The 27,239-nt window shown below is 37.7% G+C and overlaps 1 protein-coding gene across 1 annotated transcript; it reads right to left on the bottom strand.

Moving 5' to 3' along the window:
* Window positions 1-991: 991 nt before the first annotated feature.
* LOC110159053 (solute carrier family 4 member 11-like) lies at window positions 992-23,307 on the bottom strand. The gene is made up of 20 exons (XM_055159363.1): window positions 23,197-23,307; window positions 17,921-17,971; window positions 16,195-16,254; window positions 16,037-16,080; window positions 15,726-15,945; window positions 14,744-14,825; window positions 14,548-14,671; window positions 13,761-13,970; window positions 11,194-11,278; window positions 10,978-11,103; window positions 10,782-10,895; window positions 10,159-10,291; window positions 9,313-9,386; window positions 7,487-7,742; window positions 6,433-6,539; window positions 5,425-5,590; window positions 4,408-4,581; window positions 2,452-2,647; window positions 1,497-1,666; window positions 992-1,337 (listed from the first exon to the last, which is right to left on the bottom strand). Exons 1-20 carry the CDS (start codon window positions 23,240-23,242, stop codon window positions 1,271-1,273), a joined length of 2,505 nt encoding a protein of 834 aa, XP_055015338.1. The 5' UTR covers window positions 23,243-23,307; the 3' UTR covers window positions 992-1,270.
* Between the last annotated feature and the right edge of the window lie 3,932 nt (window positions 23,308-27,239).

The following is a 27,239-nucleotide window of genomic DNA, read 5'->3' as shown; positions in this document are numbered from 1 at the left end:
CTCTGTAGTGGTCAATATGTGGATCTTTTTTTTTTTTTAATTTTATTTTAGCCTTATGTGTTTTGAACGTGAAATTCTCATAATTTGAATGTTTTATATGTGACATATGCTGTGCCCCCTCTGGCCCTGCAGCGTCACCTGCCCAAATGAATCCAGCTCATGCCTGTCTGGTCTTCTGGTCTTCCTCCCTCATCCTCATCTCTCACAGCTCTATCTTTACCTAGAGCGGAATGATGTGGTTGTGTCAAGCTGAGCCTACATGGAACTTTCAAGAATATTGAAGGCTTCATGGCAAGTTGGGTTTGTTTTCTAGTTGTGGCATAATAAATTTCTTCTGTCTTTCTTTTCATGTGTCTATAATTTTATGACATTCTCTAGACTCTGTACCGATATTCAAGATTTTTGCATTAATCTTACGGACCCAACCTTTCCTCTTATAACAGGTTGATCTCTCCTTGAAATTATGCATTATTTTAGTGAGAGCATGTCAACAGATAACAAATACAGTTCTACTGCCATCTATCGGTGTTCTCTGTTCCATTTCAGCCTTAAAATTCTTTTAAACAATGAAAAAAAATTTAAATAAGAAAAGTAGAATAAAAGACTTTTTTATTTACAACAGATTGTTTCACCATCTGTGTTGCAAAAATACATGTTTATTAAAAGTGTCCGTAATACGTGGTTAAATTTCTTGCCCTGACTAATTACAAATTAAAGGTGCACTGTGAAGCTTTTATTGTGGAGGGTATGCCAACTGCCCGTCTCCATGGAGCTGTCATTGCTTTGCCTGGAATGTTCCACAGTGAAGCATTAAACTCTATCTCAATTCAGGTAAGCAGAAATAAAACTAGGCCAAATTACAGGTCAGATCTATGGAGAGGCATCTCAGTATATCGTAAGAGCAGTAAAGTAATAAACACACCTGTAATGGAATAAATGCAAAATAAATTAGTTTAATACTGTACCTCAGAACATTCCAGGTAAAAACAATCACATCGCCATGGAGACAAGCAGGTGGTGGACCCTCTACCAGAAAAGTTACACAGTGCACCTTGAAGACCTCTAGACTTAACAATATGTAAAAAATATTCAAAATGTTATGTCGTAATTTGGGAAATTCTTGTGCGAAAATATAGTAATAAAAACACAGGAATGTTGCACTGGTAGATGATGATCGACCAAACAGTCTCTTCACATAGTAAAACTGCAGTCCTTTTTTTTCCTCAGTCAGCAACAGGATCAGAGACATCCCAAACTTCTTCACTTTTGTCTACATGTGCTGGGCGTCCATGATATCCAGGTATTTGGCGTCAATTAATTTCGGAAGGAGACTTGTCCTGCGAGAAAATACAATAACAAATTCCAATACATTTGTCAGAAGATAAACTAAACACATATTAAGTGTAAAAATAATACTAGTTGGCTGCAGTGAATATTGTCAATGAACCACTTTTGTATCCACAGTGCAATGGTGCCCCCTACAGGCCGCTGCTCACCTGACAGGAACGAGCAGGATCATGAGGAGAGGAAATACCATCTTCATATAGGGCAAAGGGTACATGCCAAACGCGCACAGGATCACGAGCTGAACCATCTGCACCCCGGTGAAATAGTGCACTTTCCTCTGAGGGACACGGCGGATGTAGTGAGTGGGAGGGTACGACGTCTGGACGCAAAAGAGAATAGACAGACGTTAAAGACTACACATTCACTGAAATCTCGCTTCAATGAGTGGCCGTCACTATGTTGTCACCCATTCAAAAATCTATAGGTATTTGAAGTCTTTTTATTGTCTCTTTGCCTCTTTGTTCAGACTCTCTCCATGTGTTGAATGTTTGTTTGTCCCTGTGTGTGTGTGTGTGTTTTTTTTTATTGCTCAAACTAATTGCCTCTGGTGGGATTAATAAAGTTGTCTGAATCTAAATCTGACTTCCTGATAGAACACAGGCCACTGATATAAGAGATGGCTGTTACTTAGCAACCGTAAAGTTACCAAGGGCTAAAATTTGTCTAAATTGCACACTAGTTAATAATTACGTTCTACTAACTGCCGCTTGATGGATTTAAAACTATGATAAATATTTACCACATGTATTATCCCAGTAACATTTTGAAAAAACCTTTGAAAACCTCTTAAAATATGTTCCCTATTTCAGTGAGCAAGGATTTATTTCTTAAATTCCCAAATATTTAAAGGAAATGTGTGTTATACTGATATCATTTCTGTTCTTTTTACCTGGTCTAAATAAGATCTTAACCAGGCTCAAACTAGAATAACTCCACTAAATCAGTTTTAATAATTTTAAGACGGCCACAGCTGCACCCGAGGTTGAGAATTATTTTCAATCCACTTTCAAATGATTGGTAAAATAGCAACTTTTTTTTTTTTTTTTTTTTTGGAAGTTTCAAGACAAAGCTTCAAGGTGAAAGAGTGCATAGTCTTTGGCCCACCTGCTCCTTCAGCAGTAGAGCCATGCGGTCCACCATCTGGTTCCCATCAAGAGAAGTGGCAGCGATGTAGAGGAAGAGGCCGTAGAGCACAGGCTTGGGGATCCACTGCAGGGGAACGGGCAGCATGAAGGCAGACACGCCGATCAGGATGTTTGCTACCAGCGCCGTTAGCCGAGTCTCCTTCACACTTACGATGCTGAGGGGAATACACAGTAACACAATGCAGATTTTAACCTCGTTCAAAGACACGCACAGTTAGCTACTTCATGTCAGGACAGTTTACGATACTGATATTCATCCTTAAAGGTGCACTGAAACTTTCCTGGTGGAGGGTTTGCCACCAGATGTTGTTGCTTTGCCTTGAATTTTTCACAGTATGATATTAAAGATTACAGTTTACAGGTCAGATTTTTGGAGAGGTGGACAAGCTTACAGCATATTTTTCAGGGTATTGTTTTAATGTAAAAAACAAACAAACAAACCTTTAATTAAATTCTAAGCAAGTTTAATGCCATACTGTGGTACATTCCAGGGAAAGCAGTCTCCCTAGTATATTTCCATGAACACAACCAGGCGCTGGACTCTTTCAGCTGTAGCAAAAGAAAAATTGTATTCTTTTTATTTATTTATTTATTTTTTTTTTTTGTTTTGGGTTTTTTTTGTCTGAAAATGTTTCTGGACAAAAGTTGTTGTTTTTTTGACTGAAGATTTGCAGCTCATCCATGTGGCTTCTTCAATTCTTAGTGTTGTTCAGTAGACCTAGGTAACAAAGAGAAACTGTAAACTATTGGATGGGTGTAGTTGGCACCTCACTTCAGGCAGATATAAAGCAGCATACATCAGAAATCTGACCATAACTGAAGAAGCCACTTGGACAAGCTGCAAAAAGTTTTCACTCAAAAAAATAAAAAATAAAATAAACCAAAATAAAATTGATTTTGTCTTTTGTTATAGAGCCTACCTGGACAACTGACTGATAGTAACTATATACCAACAATGATGATGTTATTGGTGATTTTGCGAGTTTTCAAGTTATTGGTTTGCCTGGCCAGACCAGAATGACATCTCTGTATTTTTTATAGAGAGATCTCAATCTAATCACCACTCCCTTCGCCGCGCCTCAAGCCAGATTCATACAGTACCGTCCAATCAGATTTGTTTATTTCAGTAACACATGAAACAAGGGAACTCACTGGTAAAAATCTTTTACAAACTCAAGAACGTTCAGTCCCTTGTGATATTTTCTTCCATTTTCGATTTCCTTGTAAGCAGCCATATTTGTTTTGATACAGACGGACCATGCGTGTCTCTGATTGGCTAATGCACCTGTCAATCACACCCATCTGAGCACAACCATGGAGATACAACCCGTGACCAGACTCACATCTTTGTAAAGTATTGTATATAAGTGTGTTTATAGTATTTGAGGCAATATTGAAACGTGAACATTCAATACTACCTCTCCCCCCCAAAATCCCTGTCCCAATGTCTCCCCATTTGATAATGAATACTCTAAAACAAGTCATTACTACTTCTTATTTTGTTCATTTTGTTTATTTAAAGCCCCTATTAGTCTCTGTGAATGAGCCTTAAAGGTGCATTATGTAACCTGTTGTTTGGGGGTCCATCGCCTGCTTGTTTTTATGGATATGTCACTACTATGCCTGGAATGTTCCACAGTATGACATTAAACAGCTCTGTCTTACATTGTTCAATTACAGGTGGCTTTATAGCTCAAAAATACCTAGAAAAACTGGCATTCTGACTGTGAGCAGGGTCAGCTCTTCACAGATCTGACCTGTAACTTGATCTGTTTTGGTCTCCATGAAGATAAGAAAGGTTTAATACTATACTGTGAAACATTCCAGACAAAATAATAAATATGTTCATGTAGAAAAGTGTTTGACGGGCCCTCCACTGGAAAAGTTACATGATTTACCTTTAACTGTGACTTACGTAGAGTAGACATGTCCGTTCTCCACATGCTGCTCCATTTTGGCCAGCTGACGGGCGTGCAGAGACGAGTGTGGGAAAGCGGCGTGCATCCATGGCAACCCCAGACAGGACATGAGGATGTTGATGAGGCCGGTCAGCACTAAGTCCCAGTGGAATGTGGTGCCCTTTAGCAGCCTGACACGGACACACGCACATCTCAACTTTATTCCACTGAACGCAGCTCTAGTGTTCATTGCAGTCAGAAATCATGTTAATATGTTGTATGATGATGAAGATAGTAGGTGTCAAATTAGTTTAGCTGTAGTAGGATTATGCAGTACAGATCATTTTAATTGATCTGATTCAGTTATCTCTAAGTGTCAATGAACATTTTATGTCTTTTTAATGGAAATTTGTACAGTCAATTTTCTGTCCATGAAAGCATGTGATTTGGAGCAGATTTTTAACACTTATCAGGAAGAATTGTGTGAGTTTGTTGTGATAAATGCCAGTTATTTAAAATGTGTTTTATGTCTAGAAAATTGTTACTGAAGGCCAGTTTTATAGGCTACATATTTTTTACCATACCAACTCATCACAGTGCTGTTGTCGTGCCCTTGGGCAAAACAATTCACCCACCTTGGCTATGTAAGAATGTTATGTGTGCGCATGACTGTGGATTTTTATGTAATCCTTCCAAGAATCATCCAGGCGTGTTCAGTGTCCATAGTAACAAAGTTTTTTTTTTTTAGGTTAGGAGTAGATATTTTCAGATGTTTGAGACCAGTTACCAAACTCTGAAACTGTTTTTACTCTGTGTGAATGAATGATTGGTGGTTATAGTTTTGAAGCAGATTGCCAGTCACAATTATGTTAGGCAGTCCCAGAGCAGCTAGGTTGCTTACCTCCAACAAGTACAAAGAGTGAATGAATAATGTAATGTAATGTGTGTTCAAAAGAGACATTATGTATTATTATTGTGTCTTTATCTTTCATGTGCTTGTATATAGACATATAGTACAGAAAAGTTGGTCTTACTTGTGTTCAGGTACATGTGTGAGTGAGATGACGATGTTCTGATCGATGAAGATGAGCAGAGCGAGTAAGAACCCAAGCCCTACTGCACTTAATGTTGTCATGCCACTCAGCCTGTCAAAGGGAGGGAAGTTGAAAACTGGACCATTGTGGACGCTAAACTGAGGAACTGAAATCAAAGAGAAAATAAATGAAGTGTAAATAGTGCCAATGATTTTATCTTTTAAGATGGAGGGCAGGGGCCTATATACAGTATAACTCAATAGGAGGTTCAATATGATTTTCAAAAGCAAAAATCCATTTTAACCTTTATTTTAGCATTTGGGCCTATTTTAATCATGTGCCTTTTAAGAGTTTTAAACTGATAAGTCTGTGAATCTGCTTTTAATATTATAGTGAAAAACTAAATAAATAGTGCCAATAATAGATACTAAACATACACAAAACCAACCCGTCTGCATTTTGACAGTTTGAACCCAACCTATTAACATGTTACCATTTGTCATTTCAACATTATCTTTTGTCATTGGTGGTTTTCCAGATGGAGGGGGCATATTTTATCTATTAATAAAATTGTACTTATGTATAGGTCGATGGCAAAGGAGAAATTTTATTTGTCAATTGATCAAACCTTTGTTATTATGAACATGTAAACAAGTAGGGTGGTAGTTTCAGAGTAGTTTCATTGTCTCTTCCCTGCAGGCAGAGTTAAGGCAGTGTCGACCAGCATTTTGACCAGAACTGAAGAAGCTGCTTGGATGAGCTGCGAAACATTTTCAACCTAAATAAACATTTGTCCAGTTGCCATATTGAATTTCTCCTTTGCCATGGATTCTACCTGGACGACTGGGAGATTTTACACATATGAACAGGTCCTTGAACTCACTGCATTACAACAATCTGCATTTTAACAATATTCATTTTAGCTGCCCGCAGCTGTATTCAATCATTTTGGCCTATTGAATGATGTGACCACCAGCAACAGGTTTTATTTCATAGCTGTATACTTACGCTGAATATCGATAAACAGGTAGGACCCAATGAATGAGAAAATGACGACTGATACGGGCAAAGCACAGTCCGACACCACTTCCCGCACTTTGGCATTCAGATACGGGCTGTGGGAGAAGAGACATACATATAATGACTTTGAGAAAGAGCAGTTCTGATGAAAGATGCTGTCATTTATAGTTAAGAATAATTTGAATTTGCCAGGCTGCTGGATCTTACATAAATATAGTGGTGTATTACATTAGCAACCTGGAGGGTGTAGCACAGAGGTGATGTAACTATGACGCTAACTAACTTGTGAAGATAAAAATAGTGGAAGTGTTAGTAGTGGAACACAACTTCACAAATTTCACAATTTTCCCATATCCTTGGGTTTTAATGTGATAAAAAGTTGCTGCCATAGCAATAAGGAGTTATAAATAGAGTTGGGAAATATTGCAGTATTTAAAAAAAAAAAAATCGAATGTATTTAATATTAGTAGTAGTAGTGATAGTGGTAGTGTGGTGGTAGTAGTAGTAGTATTAGTAGTAGTACTAGTAGTAGTAGTAGTAGTAGGTGTAATAGTAGTAGTAGTAGTAGTAGTAGTATAGTGGTGGTAATAGTAGTAGTTGTAGTGGCAGTGGTAGTAGTGGTAGTGGCAGTGGTGGTAGTAGTAGCAGTGGTAGTAGTAGTAGTAGTAGTAGCAGTAGTAGTAGTAGTAGTAGTAGTAGTAGTAGTAGTAGTGGTAGTAGTAGTAGTAGTTGTAGTGGCAGTGGTAGCATTAGTGGTGGTAATAGTGGTAGTAGTAGCAGTAGGAGTAGTGGTGATGGTAGTAGTACTGGTATTATTAGTGGTAGTAGTGGCAGTAGTAGTAGCAGCAGTAGTGGTAGTAGTAGAAGTAGCAGTAGTAGTAGAAGTAGTGGTAGTATTTTATCGTGGCAGTCCATCCAAAATGTGCTCAAACATGAATGGGCGTTAACCACTTTATACTTTATCCTAGCTATCGTTTGAATGAGCAAAAGTCCTCAACATGGCGGCATTAACAGGAAACTGAAAGCCATGAGGAAATCTGACCTTCTCTTGATGAGGTAGAGAGCATATCCCAGCCACAGTGTCCCGAGCATGAGCAGCAGACATAGGATGGGTCTCTCCCTGGTGCACACGATAAGAGACTCAGGCAGGAGGAGGAGGTTTGAGTGTCCAGTCTCTGACCCAGTGCCATTGGTGGAGGTGTGGTTGTTTGCCCGCTCCAGAATCTCATTAATCTGCTGGAGCACCACTGTACTGTTGGAGGTAGCAAGGGTAGGTCCATAGTAGTAGTGTTCAAAAACTTTAAAAAGAGAAAAACAAATGCAAAATCAATACATGGTTCTCTATTTTTTTAAGTAACTCAGCTTGAAGACTTAATTTGACACCCCTTGTATTCATAAGAGTTATTGCCTTTGACAATAATCCCAGAAGAAGCTATACTGTATTTGCCAGGCTGGCGCCACGTAGTGCCTCCTCTCAATTTCATTTGTCTCCAGCGACTAGGTCAGGAATCAGAATGCACTAGACAGTTTGCAAAAACACCGGAAGTGCAAGTTCAGGCACCAGCCAATCAGTGAACAGTGATATATTCTGTATTGACAACGTTTCCAGAGATCGAGGATTTAAAGCCACAACAAAGAGAATGTTTGGTGAATTTTATCAAGGGGAAAAACGTTATTGCCCTTCTTTCTACGGGATTTAGGAAAAACTTAATATGCCAGTTAGCCCCGTTAGCGGTGCATTACATACGTCACGACCAAATAGATAGATAGATTGGTTAAATAAAAAAAGTACCTTCCTACCATCAAGTGAACAAATTCCAACGCTGCAAGGTCAGACGGTTTCTACGAAGTGAAACTGGCTGATGAATCAGGCTAATACTGTATGGCCTTAAATGTATCTAAGGTATTTCCATGGTGACAAGCAGATAACAACAGATATCTGTGCAGAGGCAACTTCACATTACTACTCCCACTTTTTCTTTTAAATCTAAGAATCACAAGTTGTCAAGATGTCATCCTGGCAAAGCAAACCTGGCAAACCTCAGAAAGGTTACATAGTGCCCCTTAAAATTTATCAAAACTACTGTCCCTTTTGAAATGTCATCTATTTTAGATATAGTGAAATCAAAGAAACATTTAAATTTCACTTTTATTTTTTAAATTTTATACTGATTATGTGATAAGATTGGAGTTCACACAGAGCAGTATATGCATCTTATGTCAAAGCTCCTATAATATACAAAATTGACTGATGTGAACTTTTGGTGGTTCATTCAAACCCATCTGAGTAACCCTTTATTAATATTCTGTCTACATTTCCAAAGCTTAAAATGCCCTGTTCCACCTTTTGGCTTTACAGTTGACTTTTTGTTCAGTAGAGATTGGTAGTTCCAGGGCAAAAATCATCCAAATGATTCTAGTAAAGGAGTCTGGCATTTAAAAACACAGTAGAGCACATCTTGTATTAACACATGACATCACAAGGTGGAACAGAGTGTTTTCTGTTTGAGAGAAGAACTAAATATAATGGAGAATTCGTGTGTTAAACGTGTGTAACTCCAGGTATGTGTTTGACAAGGAAACAACATTAAAACATGAATCAGAAAATAGTGTAATACAGGCCTTTAAGTTAAAAGAGTGTTTTTATAGTAGTATCAAATACGGTGTTGCATTTAATTTCCTGATAGTACTGGCATAACAGCAGTTTATACTTTTTTATCATCACAACAGCTAAAGCAATATAGTTCCATGTTACACAGATGCAACATATTTTGTACTAAGGTGTTTATCAAGTAGCTCGTTTATCTACAAGATTCTTTGACTTGTCCGTCGAAGCATCCAAACCGTGTGCAGTGTTGTGTGACTCACTTTTGACTGTGCCTTTCACCGCGTCGCCGACAAATGCTATGGAGATGAACAGAGCAATGACTTCTTCTGTGGAGCTGCAAGATAACGGGAATAACAGAGCCATAGAGAAGCCATTCACATTTTTATCAACATATTTTGCAACAGAACTGCAGACAAAATTGTGTTCAAGGCAAACTGATAGTGAGCACCAGACTGTGTTTGAATAGTGGGGAGGATTTTGGTCCCATGCAAACATTCAAAACAGGCCGGTGTCTGCTTATCAGCTCTGTGCACACTGTTCTAACAGATACATTGAGTTTACTGCAGCAATATTAAAGATCACATATTGCGCTTTGTGGCTTTAATGCCTTTTAAAACAGGTTTTTCAAAATGTTAAAGTTTAAAATAATGTCACACTTCATAAACTACACCTCCGTTTCCAGTTAAGCATTAAGGCATTGGAGCGCCCTCTGCTGTCGGCAACAGGAATGAGCAATAGTAAAATAAACAATTGAAGCCCTAAGGCCACTTGATAGAGCAGTGTGTTCGTTGTGAACACAATTTGCATACAAAATTAGTCTGAAGATAGGCTTAAAAACTGCATAGGAGAAGTTTATATTTTAACTTATGACGCAACAATCTAGGCAAAATGCAAACTGAGCAATTTTGAGTGCTCTGAGAAGAAAATTTTGAATTAATGGGTTAATGACACAAATTAATGAAGCAAAATATAACCCAGTGATGTATTTGATGAGGGGACAACAATATAACATTGTTACAAGCTGATAAAAGTCAAACTGGCATTATATGTGTCCTTTTACATAGTCTTGGAAAAGATGATTGTTTATTGGAGGCATAAATATTTACCGTTTGAAGAGCTTCATCAGCAGACTGACATTGAATAGGCCCCCGAGGATAAGGAAGAGACTGTTCCATAAACCAATGCAGGCGTAGAAGGCATCAAAGTCCAGGTTGTAGTCGTCACAGATGCCACGGATCACTGACAAACACAACATCAACTGTAAGGACTCCTCTATTCACATTTTATACATTTTAATACACCGTGTTCCTATATCTGGCAACATCAATAACAACGTAATATGGTGGAAAAGGTGCCATGCAAGTAAATATGATAATTACACAGGAAAAAGGACATCATTCTACTTGATTCCATGGTAATAAAGCAATAACATCTCTATGGAGTTGGCAGATTGCACATAGTGGACTTTTAACATGCCTTTACCGTATAATATATAATTTTTCACTTGTACTTTTAAAACCTAGTGTTCAGATAATGATTGATAATATAAAAAGCGATGAATTAAAAGTAGTTGACACATTCAAAGGTGATGAAGTGATGGTTCCTATATTTTACATATATAGCACTGATTGCAATTAACTCCCTTATAAGTGATTTTAATTGGATCTGTGAATCTGTGAATGTGATAAATGTATTTGCATATACAGCTGTCACCTCGGGAAGTACATACCACTAATGAAGATAGCAAGCGGAGCTGTAGTTAGTGGGATGACAAGAGGAGAGCCTGCAAACAGCGCGTATATAACTCCACCAATGCTCTGGCCAACTATTGTCTTCTGAACATCTGTGAAAGAGACAGGACTTACGCATGAATCAAACTTGTAATAACTAATTAAATTATAAAATAAACTTAAACAAAGACTTACCAATTTCACCTCTTGTACTTTCATCATTCAAAGAGCCAAATGCGATGTTTGGGAGCAGAATAGCAATGTAGAGGAAAATAGCTGTGGTGGTGTACTTGAGTAGTGAGCGGTCATTTCCAGTAATTCCTATTGATGATGAATAATAAATAAATAAAACATACTAATAAATCCCTTTTTGTTTAAATTATGAGGCTAGAATAATATTAGAAAGTGTACCATCTGTGAAGTCTGACGGGTAGAGTGGGAGTCTGCGGCGGAGATCTTCATAAACACCTTTGCCGGCTTTGAAGAAGTCCATGCACTGAGGAGAAAAGACAGATTTCAGCCAATATCCCTCTAGTGCAAAAAAGACTACTTCAAAATATATTACATTACATAGACGCTCTAGCCATGTTCAGATCCAGACTGAAAACCCACCTGTTCAAGATAGCTTTTTTTCTTTGATTTCACTATTCATTTTCTTTATTATTTTATTTTACATCTTGTTTTTTATGTCTTTTGAGCCTTTGTAACATGTCCTTGAGTGATATGAAAGGGGCTGTTAAATAAAATGAATTAAATTTGAAAGATAATTGTAAGTGAAGAACATACCAGCATGTAACTATGTGAAAGCAATTTTATCCATCAGTATAAAAAAAAATCCAACCACAACATGACTGATGATTAAGACTGATTAAAATGTTTGATTTTTAAATGGCTAGCTTAAAGGTGCACTATGTAACTTTTCTACTGGAAGGCACACCACTCGTACCCAGGCTGGCACCTCCTAGTGCCCCCACTTAATTTCTCTTCAGCGACTAGGTCAGGAATCGGAATACACTGAATGGTTCGCAAAAATCCCATAAGTGCGATGATCGGGCACCAGCCAATCAGCGAAGAGCCATACATTCTGTGTTGTCAATGATTCCTGTGATCAAGGATTTAAAGCTGGAACAAAGAGAATGTTTGGTGAATTTCATCAAGGGGAAAGACGTTATTGCCCTTCTTCCTACGGGATTTGGGAAAAGCTTGATATACCAGTTTAGCTCTGTTCTCTTTAGTTGTTTTGTTTTTTTAGTTTTTGTTAATTTACCTTTACATTCCTGTTAATTAAACATTACTTACATTTGGTTTTATTTTTGTTACTTCCCTCACCCCAAACGAGCTGGGTCGTAACAAATCTGCCCTCTTAGCGGTGCATCACATACGTAACGACCCAATAGCAGCAATTGGTTAAGTGAAAAAAAGTCCCTGCCTACCGTCGAGCGAACAAATTCTAACACTACGAGGTCAGACAGTTTCTACAAAGTGAAACCAGCTGATGAATCAGGCTACGCCACTATGTTAATGAAAATATTAATGCTTGTGTGGAATGTTCCACACTATGGCATAAACATTTTGTATCTTGCACTTATTCAGCTGAAAATACTTTTATTGCTGAAAAATACATGCATTGTTATTGTAAGTGCGGTCACCTCTTCACAGATCTGACCTGTTACTTGGTCATGCCACTTGTTGGTCTCCATGGAGATAGATAGATTTAACTCCATACTGTAACATTCCAGACAAACCAATAACATATCTGTCAGACCCACCATTGGATAAGTTACATACTGTACCTTTAAAGGAAACACTGATAAAAGCGAGAACAAAAGAATCATCCAACCAGTAATTTTATCTAGTTCTAATTATCTTTTTTCCTTCCTACTTGTTTACACTACTAGGTGCCTGGATTAGCAAATAGCTGTAATCAATAAGAGGGTTGTAGTTACCATATTTGTCATTTGTAATTGGCTTGTACATGGTATGATATTTGAATTATGTAACACTACCTAGCCGAAACCCATTAAAATCTTGTGTGAATTCTGGGGCCGATGGTTACCCCCTCAGGCTTGTTTAGTCATTTGTAAAGAGCACATCTTCTGTACACAATGAAGTACTTAATAATAACTCCAAACAAGGTGGACTTAGCCTGTCTGTGGGTTTGTATCCCAGCTGCTGCTTTACCTGATTTATTTTATGGCACCACATCTTTATATGCCTGGGTGGAGTGGGAAAACATGAGGCGGTCTCCATATGTGAGCTGATTAATGATTATAAAGGCCAGTTTTACATGCTTCGCTACTTCCTATATGTTATGTTGGTATGTATATGTATGACTCAAAACCCTTTGAGACTAGGTACTTACCGAATTTCAACACCAGAAGCTATTTCTTCTGTGTCTTGTATGCTACTTTGACAAGTTAGATTTGTTATTAAATGCGTAAAAAGTAGGATTTTGTTCAGACTGCACATTGTAAAGAATTCTATGAGCTTTAACATTTGATAGAAGACCGAAATATGAACTGCTAAACTAATACAATGCTTAAAACTTAAAACTTAATGCTTAAGACTTAAAACACTGAACTTCTCCTGTTTTTTGTTTTGTTTTTTTTATCTATGATGCAACGATTTGGGCAAAATGTAAACTGAGCATTTTTGAGTGCTCAAAGAAAGCTGATTAAGCAAACATGGATGCAGTAACATCATCAACATCAGTATTTGAAGAGAGAGAGATAGATACTTTCTTGACCCCAAAGTGAATTCAGTACGACAGTTTGCGTAATATGTGCACTTTGAATAAAAATTTAGCATATTTTGTTTTACAGTGGATATTCTATTACCTAAATAAATGCAGTCTTTGTGATTTGATACTTGTGCCATCTCAAATTGCAATTTTAATTTAATTTTGATGTATTATGCAACCCTGCACTATACTGTCTTTATGTTATGGTTCTTATATCAGAGTGATTCTTGGTTCCCACCTGTAGATCTTTGGCCCTGCGGGGGTCCGAGTCCACCACTTCCTCGATCACTGGCTTCTCTGTCACCATGGAGAGTTGCTGTCGTTGGAGGACCAGCTCCTGTTTGAACTCGTCCTGTGTTCTGGCCTCCAAAAGCTTCTGTCTGAAGGAGATGTCCGAGAACATTGTCGCGAACGTTCTACCGAGCTCAATGGCTGTCTTGGTGCTTTTCTGTGAGAAGTTAAAAAATGTTAAAATGGATGTAAGACTGCAGACAAATTTGAGGCTATAGGGACATCTGTGAACCTTACCGTCAGTGGTAGAAAGTTGCAAAGTACAAAAATAAAAGTACAGTAGAGTAGAGGTATATGTACAGTTGATAGTTGATTACTTTTATTTCACTACATTTTTGAACTGGAGCGTAAAGTACAAAGTATTTTAGCATGTTCAGTTTTTCATGATGATATTCTGCCTAAAGCTTTTCAGTTTTGAGCCAAAAAATACACATAGTAAATACAAACTATGATGGTTGCATCCAATGACCAAAAATCAGGATTACTAGTTATTACTATAGTCTCATAACCGAACATTTTTAAGGAATACTTCACCACTCTTACTAAAACAAATATTTTTGTATGTGACACTTCTGCTTTTGATCAAAAATTTCAGCTGACAGACTTAAACTTCTCTTATGCTTTGGATCCTATCTGGACGACTGAGGGATTACGCAGACAACTTTTACTTAATTCATGTTTTTGATCCTGTATCTGTACTGTATTTTTTAAGTACTGTATCCACCTCTGCTTACCGTTCTGGGAGGAGCGAGGATTAGTATGACATATCGCGCCTCGCAGCAGTTCACTCCCCAGTTCTGAGGTCGCTCTAAACGAGTGACACAGACATGGCGCCGCTGCAGAGTCCTCACTGTAGAGCTGACATGTGTCCAGTATAAATCACAAGGTACTTTTTATGGAAAACTGTGTAAATGGTGGAAATATACTTACAGTATACAAAGCCATGATTGCTGATAGTGAACCCCAGTAGAATTAGCCGTTACTCCTTGAATGGTCTCTGTTAGAAGGTGCACTGAAAAAACAAGGAATAAACTTAACTTTATATGAAAGTACTCTTAAAACTTGCACTATGTAACTTTTCTGGTGAAGTGTAACTTGCTTGTCTCATGGTGATGTTATTACTTTGTCTGGAATGTTGGTGTTAATATTCTCTATCTTGCATTTATGAAATTACAGATGTTTTTGTAACTCAAAAAGGCAGAGCAGGGCAAAGCAACAACATTTCCATCATTGTGCACATTACATTTCATAAATTGTGCATCATAGCATAATGGAGCTCCACTGTGGTTTCCATGGAGATAGATATGTTTAATGCCATCCTATATCATTCCAGGCAAAGCCCATCATCAGAAAAGTGACTTTCTGTACACTTAAATGAAACACCAACAAGTGCAAGGACAAAAGAATCATCCAATCAGTAATCCTATTAGTTTTCCTCCCTTTTTGTTTACACTTCTACGTGCCTAGTAGCAACAATATCTCCATCATTGTGCACATTACATTTTGTTCATTCCCCATAGACTTTCAGATAACAATATTTAATGTCTGAAAGCTTGCTCGGGTTTAATCAGCTATGTGTTAACTAATGGTCACAAGATCTATAATTGTATTTCAAATCTGTTTCTGAAACTTAAACTTTGGACTTAAAGCAATTATGTTATGTATATCAGTTACGACATAGCTGGTTACACTCCACAATGTCTATGAACCCTGATATTTGAATTTTCTAAAAAGTCTATTAGAAAAATTTATGGAAAATTTATTTCAGAGATAGAATTTAGTTCTGAAACCAGAGCAGGACCGTTGAGCTCCATGCTCGAAGTCATTTTTTGAGGTTTGGAAATGGAGATTTCTGATTCGTTGATGACATAGTAGCTAATGACACCTACAAAACATATGATTTGAAACCTACCATCACAGTCCTGTCCCCCTGCGTCTGTGAACAGTGTGTTCATGACCTCTTCAGTGTCACAGCTCCCATGTCCCTCTTGAACCAGATTCGTCAACATTCTCCTCAGCACCTCGTCCAGAGTGGCAGCCTTCTCATCCAAGACGATGCTAGCCTGGGCCAGAAAGCTGTCCAGGTCTCTATGAGCTCGTACCTCCTCCTGGAAGTTCATTGGCTTCACATACTGAGGGTTACAAGAAGAAAATTTGGAGGATTATTTGGAGGAAAAAAGGACTGCTAGTGAATAGATATCTATGGCTGTGGAAAGGTGTTACCTTTCTGGTTGTATTTAAAAGTCCAAATCCGGGCCCTTCAGTGGCTGTAAGTAAAAGCACATTTATATGGACACTTAAACAGCAAGATAGTTGAGTATAATTTTAACCAGATTTCACAGATGAACACATTGTTGTGAGTTGTATCTGCATAGATGTACCTGTAGTACTAACTGGGATTTCATAAATGTTTGTTTCTTCCTTCTCCCCATCCTTGAGTTCTGTGGACATAAGAAAGTTAGTCTTTCAAATATGGCTATTCTATTTTGCAACAAAGATAATGTCACTTTTTCATGTTAAAATTCAGTCACAATTCATACACTTAGCTGCCTCAAACTATCCTACTGGTTAACTCTTAACCATCAGTGGTTTAAAGTTCTTCTCATGTTGGTGTAGTGGTTTAAAACTAAAGAGAATAATTTTTCCTCCCCGAAAATGCTTGTGACAAATATCAGATGGGTAGATGCTGTCACCACCTAATTTATTTATTTTGAATTTATTACAGACCTGTCATGTGTGTCAGTATATATGACCATCCATTGTGCTTCAACTTCTGTCTGAAAAACTGTTCCAAACCTGTGATAGTGGCTAAATAATTCTTGCATATGAATAGTGACATATCAAAAGCTTTGTGGGACCTATAACTGTTTAAATGCACTCTTAAAAACTTAAGTACCCCAGCTTTAAGGAGTTGAACAATTGTGGTTGTGGGCACGTCTGCATCACGGGTTCATCTCCCTGCCATATCTGTCTGCTGAATGTCTCTACCCTCTCTCTCCCCATTTCATGCTCCAGCTTAACTTGCCTCACATCAGATTGATATGTGTAACACTCTGAATTGAGTTCTACGCATTTATCAATCTGAAAGTGATGGGAAAATATGGAGTGTCATGGCAATCTGATTTGCCGAACAGTGGAACTAGTCAAAAAATGTTACTTTTGTTACATCCATTTGAGAGAAAAGCACAGAAATCTTCCCTGTCCACAAAAGCACTAAGAGCTTACCTTCTACTCATTTTTCACCAACAAAATAGTTCGTATTGATTCTAAAAGAGGTTGTTGCTGTTGCCATGTTTGTTTTGGTTCATTTGTACGCTTGGGCTTTGGCTTCTGCAAACTCACAAATATCACAAGAATCCAGTTCCTGTCAATAATTCAATGGAAATTTATGGAAATTTCTAATAGTTCTTACTGTACCAACAACCTGCGTCACTGCTCTCTGCCAACCTGTACTGTACTGATGGAAAACATGCCCCGGTCACCACATGAACAATATGTCCAGAAAGGGGCACTAAAAACCACCCTGTACCATCTGTTGAAGAGGGAGACTGTGGGCAAATAAAAACACAGCAGCCTCATATACATGTGCAATATAACAATAGCACCCCCTTGTAAATTCCTTCATTGTATAGAAGATAAATATGGCGCCTGTGTTGTGGTTTTTATGAGCGCAGAAGGAGCACCGTGAAATGAAGAATGAACCTGAAGTCGTCATGTGAAAGCTCAGAGTGGAGATTACCCACGCTGCCTTCACTGACTCACAGATCATCCGCCTCATTATTTACACTGCTAATGAACCTGTCCACACACCCGCAGAGGGATGGCCAGTGCTCACAGGCGGCAGAAATAAACCACATGAGAGCGGCTTCATGTCAGTGGTGTTTATGATGATCTAAAATAGGTTGCAGAATATCAAATGGAAGGTAGGGGTCTATATAACTCAGTGGGAAATTAACCATTAACGTATTTATCTATTTAATTATCTTTAAAAAATACAGACATACAGAACAACATAGAATCAACACATGTTGAAATTTGTTGTATTATTCTTATTGTTTGAGAAGTATGGATTGTAAAACTATGTAAAATAATGGATTTGAGCTGCACCCATTTCTTGAAAAACATATCCATTCCTTGACCTCCCAGTAGATGGATTATCTGAAGAGAGAAGAGAAAAATTTTAGGGTTGACTTTGCCACATTGGACAGAGATGGTTCCCACTATCAGCATTGCACCTCAAGTATTTACTGCATAATTAAACAAGAAATTATTTAACCCAAATATACGCTCTGAGCACCCCTGGAACAGTCAATCAGATTTCAGAAGAGGCTTTTGCCCCCCCTGACCATTTCCTCTAAGCACCCCTGAATATGGCATCTTTAGGTTGACATCGTGTGCGTTGAAAAAAGTTGTAATGGTTTGAAGAAGAAGAGAAGCTGTTAAATTGGAAAGATTAGAACTAGGATCTTTGAATGCTTTTGGAAAGGTTTCGCACAGTAAACAACATGTAAAATGTGAATATACCAAAGACACCAGGCAGAGTCCATGTGTTTGACCCTGTATGCTTTGCTCTATGCAACAGTAGCCCCCCAAACCAAATGCTGACACACACTGAACCTGCAGCTGCTCCTCCTGTACACGCTGACAGCTTTATGACTGTATGGGTTTTGACTTATATGTTTCGGATGTCAGCATTTGTTAGTGCATATTTACATCTGACTAGAGGTGAAAATTTGATAATATATATTTGCAGAAAGAACAAACTTGCAGAGTAATCTTTCAAAACAAATTATGTAAAGTGATATTTCTGCACTGTTGTCGCACTGTTTTTTTGGGGTTTTTTTTGTCACTATGGCCTCACTACAGAACCTGCTACAGAAGCCTTGAGCCACAACCGAAAAAAAAAAAAAAAAAAAAAAAAAAACAATAACACATTATTTGAGTTTTATTGTCTTATGTCTAATATTTTTTCTCTCTAGTCTGAGCTTAAAGGTAAAAAAAAAAAAAAAGTTTTTTTTTTGTTTTTTTTTTGTATTCTTTTTAGAAAAAATATGCTTTCCTTGTTGTCTTAAATACAGATGGTCTAGCTTGAGTATTAACCTGGTAGTCACGCTGTACTTATCAATAAATGTGCAAAAGTGATTTATTTTTGACTTACAAGCAAAAAATATTTTGAACTTCAAAAGTACAGCCCAAATGATGTGCCAGTTTTGTTTTTGTTTTTTTATTTCTTTCTCAGGGCTTCCGTAACCAACCCTTACATCTGACTTGTCTTCATAAATCACAGTTATGAGGGTTGAAATGTAACTGCATTAGCAAAGACCCCTGACACACTGAGAAGCTGACTTTGTTACAACATAAATAAAAGTCCAGCTGTGTGTGATGTTTGGCTAAGCGCTCATGTACCAGCACGAGTGGATCATAGCCCTGGGCAGCCCGGTCTATCTCTAGTTAGATAAGACACTGCATTCCCACGCCTTCCCAGCTCTTTTTTTGGTCATTTTTCCTTTTTATCATGATGTCATGTTCGTACTGGTTTCAAAAATATCTCTTAATCTTGACATTATGGGTCAGTTCTACAAACAAATTCTGAAATGACTGTGATTCTTGTATTAGACTACATTTTTCCCACATTGGCACCACGTGTCTTTTTTTATATTAAATGGAAGCTTGACCAGTGGAGTTGTGTCCTCAAGTTTTAAACATACAGTAGTACAACCCTTGTTATAGAAACCCAACCTCGACTGCTCTAAGTTCACCAACTACCGGCCAATGTCTAAGCTCCCTCTGCTGTCAAAAGTACTGGAAAAACAACTGTATATACAAATGACCTCTTGTTTAAATGAAAATGCTGTCACAGAGATTTTCCAATCAGGTTATAAAAGTGGACACAGTACACAGTCAAGTTTCTTAAGAGTTTTTAGTGACATTCATCTGGCCTCGGATGTTAGAAACACTCTGGTGTTTTTGGATCTAACCGCGGCCTTCAATATGGTGGACCACCAGATTTTACTGTCTCATTAGGGGTAGGGTCTTATCCTGGTTCAGGTCTTATTTGGCTAACAGAAGTTTCACGGTTTAAGTTGGTGGTGTCATGTCCTCCCTGGCCCCTCTATCCTGTAGAGTGCCCAAAGGGTCAGTTCTCGGGCCTTTACTTTTTTCAGTTTATCTGCTGCCTCTTGGGTCAATTCGCCAAAAACACAAGATAATATTTCATTTTTATGCAGATGACTGCTAGTTGTACATGCCACTAAACCAGTCTAATTCTCTTGTGGAGTGTTTGGATGAAGTCAAGGCACAGATGGCTTCTTACTTCCTGCACTTCAATTAAAAAAAAAAAACAGAGGTAGTGTTGTTCTTTTCCAGTGACGCCGCTGTGGTTGCTCCAACAGAGTTGGGCTCCTTATCCCAGGTTGTGAGCCCAGTATTGAAAAATTTAGGCAAGAAAATGGACTGTGGTTTTAAACATGATGCCCAAATGAACTCTGTGGTGAAGACCAGATTCTTTAAGTTGAGGCAACTGACCAAAGTGAAACCGATTTTATCTCATCACAACTTTTAAAATTTTAATCCATGCTTTTATTTCCTCTCGTTTAGATTAGTGTAACTCACTTCACACTGGACACTGGTAAATTTGACCACATATCCTCCATCCTTCAGCCTCTTCACTGGCTCCTTCTGCACTTTTGCATTGACTTTAAAATTCTTTTATTTGCTTTTAAATGGCTTCATGGTATGGTCCCTCAGTATCTGTCTGACCAGCTTATACCTCACACCCCCTCACGTGCTCTCAAGGACTCAAGGTCCCAAGAACCAGGCGTAAGCAGAGAGGAGGTGCTTTTGCAGTGGCTGCTCCAAGGTTGTGGAATCAGCCCCCTCTGCATATCAGGCTGAACTCACTGCCTGTTTTTAAGTCCCTCCTCACTTTGTCTCCTTGGCTTTTAAACTCAGTTTGAGGGTTGACTATTTACCTGTCACTGTATTTGTCACTCTTTGCTGTGTATCCTAATCTATCTATCTATCTAATTTGTGTACAGCATTTTATTCAACTGTGTTGTTTTTAAAGGGCTCTGGAAATAAGGTTGAGTTGAGTTGAGAGAATAGGAATCCATATTTCAGTGTCTTAAATGTGCAGGATGGATTCCAGCTTGAGAAAGTTGTGTCTAACTTCACCCACTTCATCCATCTTGCATGAATTGTTAGGTGTCTGCTCAAATAGATTAACAAAAACATGAGCATTCTGATTGGCAGAGTAAATCAATAAACACACATTCGGTCAAGTCAGGCATCTGCAGATTTTCTCATAGTGCAGCCATGATTTTTTTTTTCTAATGTTGTCTTATTGGGATTATTATTGCAATTTCACCTACCCTGTATGACTGTGGTTTATGAGCTATTGATTGGTAGCTGGAGAGGCTGATGGATCAGATAGATTGTCAGCCTCTATTTGGTGACTCCAGGGCAGTTGTGGCTTGTAAGAGTAGGAAATAAGAGTAGAATACGCAATGCATTTTTGACAGTCAACATTACAGTTAGATTCAGACTTGAAAGGAAAAACATTTATTTTTACTATAGCATGCTCTTTTGTGTTTGTCTTGTTCTTACAGGTCCTTAACCAGACAATCTCAGAGTTTGTCCTTGGTAGAAAGTACATCCAAAATCCTTGTTGAGTCTGGACAAAAGCACAACTCTTTATCTGCAGAGTTTTCTACTTAAAAGGTCATGCAGCAGTCGTGACAAAACAGGCATGTACTTTTAGAACTGAAGTACAACAATGTAAAAACTAACAGAACAGATACCTACATTTATTAACTGATGTGTGCAGGGGTGAAGCTTGAAATTCTAGGTTATGCTCTGAATATAACCTTATGATTACCTTGTTATTAAATATTTCACAAAACTGACTTTTGGGTGTTTAAGCCTTCTGAAAAACCATACCTACATTGTTTTGTTTAATTCACACATGTTTGAGTTACCCTTTATTATTTGTCTGTCTCCGTCTTCAAAGTTCAGAATGCTCCATTCCACCTTGTGAGGTTGAGAAGCAGGAGTTTTAAAGTTAACTTCCATTTACCTTTTGTTCAGTAGAGATTAAAAATACCAGTGCTGAAATTATCCAAATGATTTCTAGTGAAAGTGTATGGAGTTTAGAAACACAGTGGAGCACCTCCTCTACTACCACATGACACCTCATGAAGAACCCACCTTAAATATGCAAGATTTGTGTGTTAAACATGTGTGAATGAAACAAAACAGATAGAAAACAGTGTCATATGGGACCTTTAAAATGCACATTACAAATTTTGTGAAGACCCCTCCCCCACTGCAGGGACTGTACCTGTTCTGTGTGTATTCTATATGTCCATTTACACACCGATATATTTAAACAAAGCAAACTGCAGGAATAGGAACTGCAGCTCATTCCACTTCAACACCTCAGACTCAAGATAAACTGCATGTTTGTCCTTCCATGTACAATCAGTGGGCCAACAGTAACCAAGCATGCACACTACTCTTTTAATAGCCATTGTTTCTTCTCAGTTGTGCCATGGGCGTATATCGTATCATCATTATTTTCTGTAAGTTTAATTTTCATGAAAAGTTAACTGAGCAAAAGAATAGACTAACTGCAGCACCAGATTAAAACAATGGACATTTTTCTTGTGAGTAATCTCCTTAATCTTTGACCTGCAAATTTCAAAGTCTGTTTAATCCGTTTTGCCCCATAGCTGTAAATGTTGTTGGTAAGGTCTATCATGCACTATTAAAACCATAGCAAAACCACCAGGGAAAATTAATCTAAAGGCAATTTTGTAAAACAATAGCACAGCTTGCCACCATTTGTAGTATATCTATATATTTTTACATATTTGGAACACAACTTCTGATTTGCATGTGATTTTTGCTTTAAAGGGCCCATATTACGCTATTTTCAGATTTATGTTATAATGTTGTTTCCTCATCAAAAACATACATGGAGTTTTGTTTTGTTTCATTCACAAATGTTTAACACACAAACCTGCTTATTTAGGCTGAGACAAGAAAACACTGTTGCACCTTGTGATGTCATGTGGTAATACAGGAAGTGTTCCACTGTGTTTCTGAACTCCATGCACTTTCACTGGAATCATTTGGATGATTTCAGCCTTGAGGTAAAAGGAGCTGTTAACTTGAAAATGACCATTATATGACATCACAAGGTGGAACAGCAACATTCTAACATGGCTAGAACCTCACAAGAATCCATTTTGCATAATATAGGACCTTTAAAGATCTCTATTACAAACTGGTTACAAATGCTTCAACTTCAAGACAAAAACAACTTTGGCCTAAAAGTCACCTGTAACATTTCACCATAACCTACCCAACCCTGAGAAACTCACCACATGGGACAAAATGGAGCTCCTTCTTAACTTCCATGTCGTCCATTTTTAGGTGAGACACTTCCCAAAGATCAACCCATCCTCACAGATGCCCAGAGAAGTGATCAGAGCCTCGTGTAATCGGACACACTCACACTTAGAGGTAAAAACACCTCCTCTAGCCGCACATGTGCTCTGGAGAGGTGGAGGGGAGGCAAAGGAGGAGGGCTGTGTCTGCTGGGTCCCTGTGCCTAGGAACAATTTTTTTCAGATATGCCATGTGTGTGTAAACTTCAGTCAAATGTATCATAGCTAGTTTAAAAAGGCTAAAAGGATATAAACCAACATATTGCAGTTGTACTTTGAAATTATTCATTACGTTAAATCTGGCTTTGATTAATCTTAAATATTAAAAAATTACAGAATTTTTTTCCTTAGTCAGCAGGTTTTTGTTTTTCAGAAACAGAGCAATATACACTACCAGTTACATCTCATTCACTGTTTGTTTACAAATCAAGAGGTGTCTGGTGTCTTTTGTTTTTTATATAGAAGAATATATATATATATATATATATATATATATATATATATATATATATATATATATATATATATATATATATATATATATATATATATTTTTTTTTTTTTTTTTTTTTTATTTAGTAGAGTTATTTCACTTTTTCTTTTTTACTACATGATTTCATATAACTTTGCTTCATATATCTGATGTCTTTCATAAAAATGTAGAAATTAGTAAACATGAAGGAAAAAAAAAAAACATTGAACGAGAGGGTATGTCCAAACTTTTGACTGGCAGTATGTTTGTTATTGTTGTATTTAATAATACATGAGTTTTATATAGCACTATAGCGCTTCACATAGGCAAGAAAAACAAAATTATTTAAAAACATAATTGGATTTTACGTGATGTGAAAGTGACTTTTTAACTGTTTTTGCAAAACTGTCGTGAGTCTGAGTTTCTGATTTGAAGAGGACATGGGGAAGTTGGCTGATATTGGTTTTATTTGAACACTTTAATGCAAAGAGGGCACTAAGATGTTACATCACAGATCTTGTCTCCACCGAAATAGGACTGTGCTCAAGTTTGTTGCAATTTCAAATTATATAAACTGTGGAAAGCATATAAAATGTATCCTGCATTTTGCCAAAAAAATAAATAAAAATATTGTCAGAGCTTTTTGGCTGTCAGGTTTCCAAAGTACTGGCATTCAGCATGAAAAAAATATATGAAGTTTATCATTTAAAGTCTCATATTCAGTGGGAGACTTAGAACAGAATGTGCGTTATGCAGTCAACTAAAGCAATATCTGTATATAAATCTGTTACAGATGTGACTTGTTTATTTGAAAATCAAAACAATAGTGTTACCAACATTCAGTCAGGCTAGCTGTACACATATTGTAGTCCTAAAATAGTTGCACATGTTGTATTATTGTACCAATTACTGTAAAATATTTTACTACAAGTATATTGAGAGTGCTCTGCGTGCTCATGGGAGCAAAGGTCGGCAGTATTTCTGATCTATATTTGGGACATGTCTGTCACAGCAGCTCTTCACACGTGTTTACATAAACAGCGTGAAGCTCCTGTACTGGTGTTTTATGTGCTACAAGCTACACTCAAGCTATCACTGCAGGTCACAGAAATGAATAAGTGAAATTACTTCTGCTTATGATTTATTTAAGCAGCTTCATTGGTTTAATCTTTACAACAGATTCTCAATAATGAACTGTCGTGGCATTATAAAGAAAAGCTCCATAATCTTGAGTGAAACCTGCAGATGTTTTGGTTGTGAGTAATTGCATTCAAATGTTTACTTCAAAGCAGAATAGGGATCGCAGTGACTTAAGTGACAGAGTGCTTGTCTTCTAAGCAGACAGTCTTGGTTCCACCTGTGACCAGCGCATCACCATCATGAGGAATATAAAATGCTGAAATGACTTGGAGAAAAGTGTTGAAAAAGGCGCTAGACAAAGGAAAGTGTTCTGACTTGAATCTCTGTTTAAGACAGTGTAGATTTCACCTGAATTCTTTCACAGGATGTAATTACAATTTTATGTCTGAGCTTTTACTATTCTACATGTTACAAGCTTGTAAAACTTTACAAGCTTCCCTTAATTGACATTAAAGTCAGTGTGTATATAAATGAGAGAGTGCACCTTGGGAGCCCGGTCACTTTTATGTGAGGGACAACGTGGGGTTTGATGGTGGGTGGAGGAGCTCCAGACTGCAGTGTTTATGTGTGCTAGTTACCAATGCAACAAACTAGCTAATCTTTGTCTGGCCTGTTGTCTCACTAAGTTATTCCCTTTTCAGCAGTCTTCCAGCAGGTGGCAGCAGAGCACCGTACACAGACCGTTAAAGGTGCACCATGAAGATTTTTGGTGGAGAGGCGATCACCTGCTTGTTTCATGAAACTATTATTGCCCTATGTACAGTGTTCCATGTTATGGCATTTATTCAGTTCCAGACATTGTTGCCAAAAAACACTCCATAGAGAATCCAAAGTTTATGCCATCTTGTGGGACAATACAGGAAAAACAAGGTTTCAGACCATACAAACTTACTTTGTGCCTCTTTAAAGGGATTATATTTATCCAATTAACAATAAACAATAAATAATATTGCCTCAATGCTAGAATATTCAATGGAATGTTAGGCAATTCTATCATAATATGTTAACCAGTGACCACTGCATAACTGAATCACACCCAAACTCATACAACATGCAGCATTAATAAAGTTATGATCTGAGGTCATTTCAAGAGCACAAACCACAAACTGTCAAACATTAATGTGAGTCAGAGCTGGGGTCTCATAAGAAGACCATCACAACCAGACAGGATCATCACACAGGGATCATTCACTACTAATGACACCGATGTCAAAAGGCATTGGATGGTGAGACTCATAATAAGTGTTTCATTAAAATACATTTAACAGTCTGTCAGGAACAGTGGTTTTCTAATGGTTCACCTCCTGACATGTGAGAGTGCTACTAAATATGACAGAGAATATCTGAGTGACTGACTGTTATAAATGTGTAACAGGACATGCATGGCAAATCATAGAGCCTCCGCTTTGTGGTCAAACATTAAATGTGCACACATGTGTACACAGGCCTACACTGTGATTTATTCTAACAGAAGAAAGCAGTGATTCCGCAGCAGGAACATAGGATGTTAATGAATAAAGTACATGCAATCATTTTCTTTTGTGAAAGCATTACTATTTGCTACTACTACTATTAAGAAACTATTTGATTATCTTTTTCACAACTCCCAAATACCTATCAAAGTTTAAATTTGCTAGATGCATTTCTTTATTTTCTATCTATATTTCTTTGCTTTAAAAGTGCATATGTTCTAATAGTTGTTAAGTAGAACTTACCCTCAGTGAATCTGGTGACGATGACCGTGGTGTTTCTTCTGCGTTCTTCTTGCTGTTCATGGTGAGTTCTGCTGCTCTGGGACCATACAGAGAAATGGAGCAGGTCTACAGTAGATGCATAGCAGTCAGTGGTCTAACAGAAAGGCCCAGCAGCACACAGACACAACAGGGCTGGTCCCACTCGACACCTTAATGTGCTCTTGGCCAATCAGGGTGCAGCAGACTTTGTGTTAAAGGTAATGAGGAAGGTGGGCTTAGGAGAGAGTACAGACACAGGAGGAGGTGTGAGGAAGCCAGCCTGAACTCCTGATCTGTCCTCTTTACATATCAGTTTGGTTTTATTGTTATGGTAAGCTACTGGGACAACATATGTACACAGAAAGTGAGTCAAAGCCTGCACACTTACTCCCAAACTACATTTATTGAATGACAACCTTTTTATATGTATGCCAAGTAAAAGTAGCTGCATACTTAATACCACCACATCACAGCATCTTAAATTACGCAAAACCTGGAGTTGCATTTTGTTTCATGTTTATCACACAGATTCTGCATATTTAGTTCTCTCAAATCATTTGGATAATTACAGCCCTGGAATCGCCCATCTCTACTGAACTAAAGATAAAAGGGAGTTGCTAACTTGAAAAGTA

This window comes from Boleophthalmus pectinirostris, unplaced genomic scaffold (assembly GCF_026225935.1).
Source record: "Boleophthalmus pectinirostris isolate CB_2022bp ecotype Guang Dong unplaced genomic scaffold, ASM2622593v1 HiC_scaffold_23, whole genome shotgun sequence".
Lineage (NCBI taxonomy): Eukaryota > Metazoa > Chordata > Actinopteri > Gobiiformes > Gobiidae > Boleophthalmus > Boleophthalmus pectinirostris.
The sequence above is the reverse complement of the archived record's forward strand: the minus strand, read 5'-3'. Positions and strand labels throughout refer to the sequence as shown.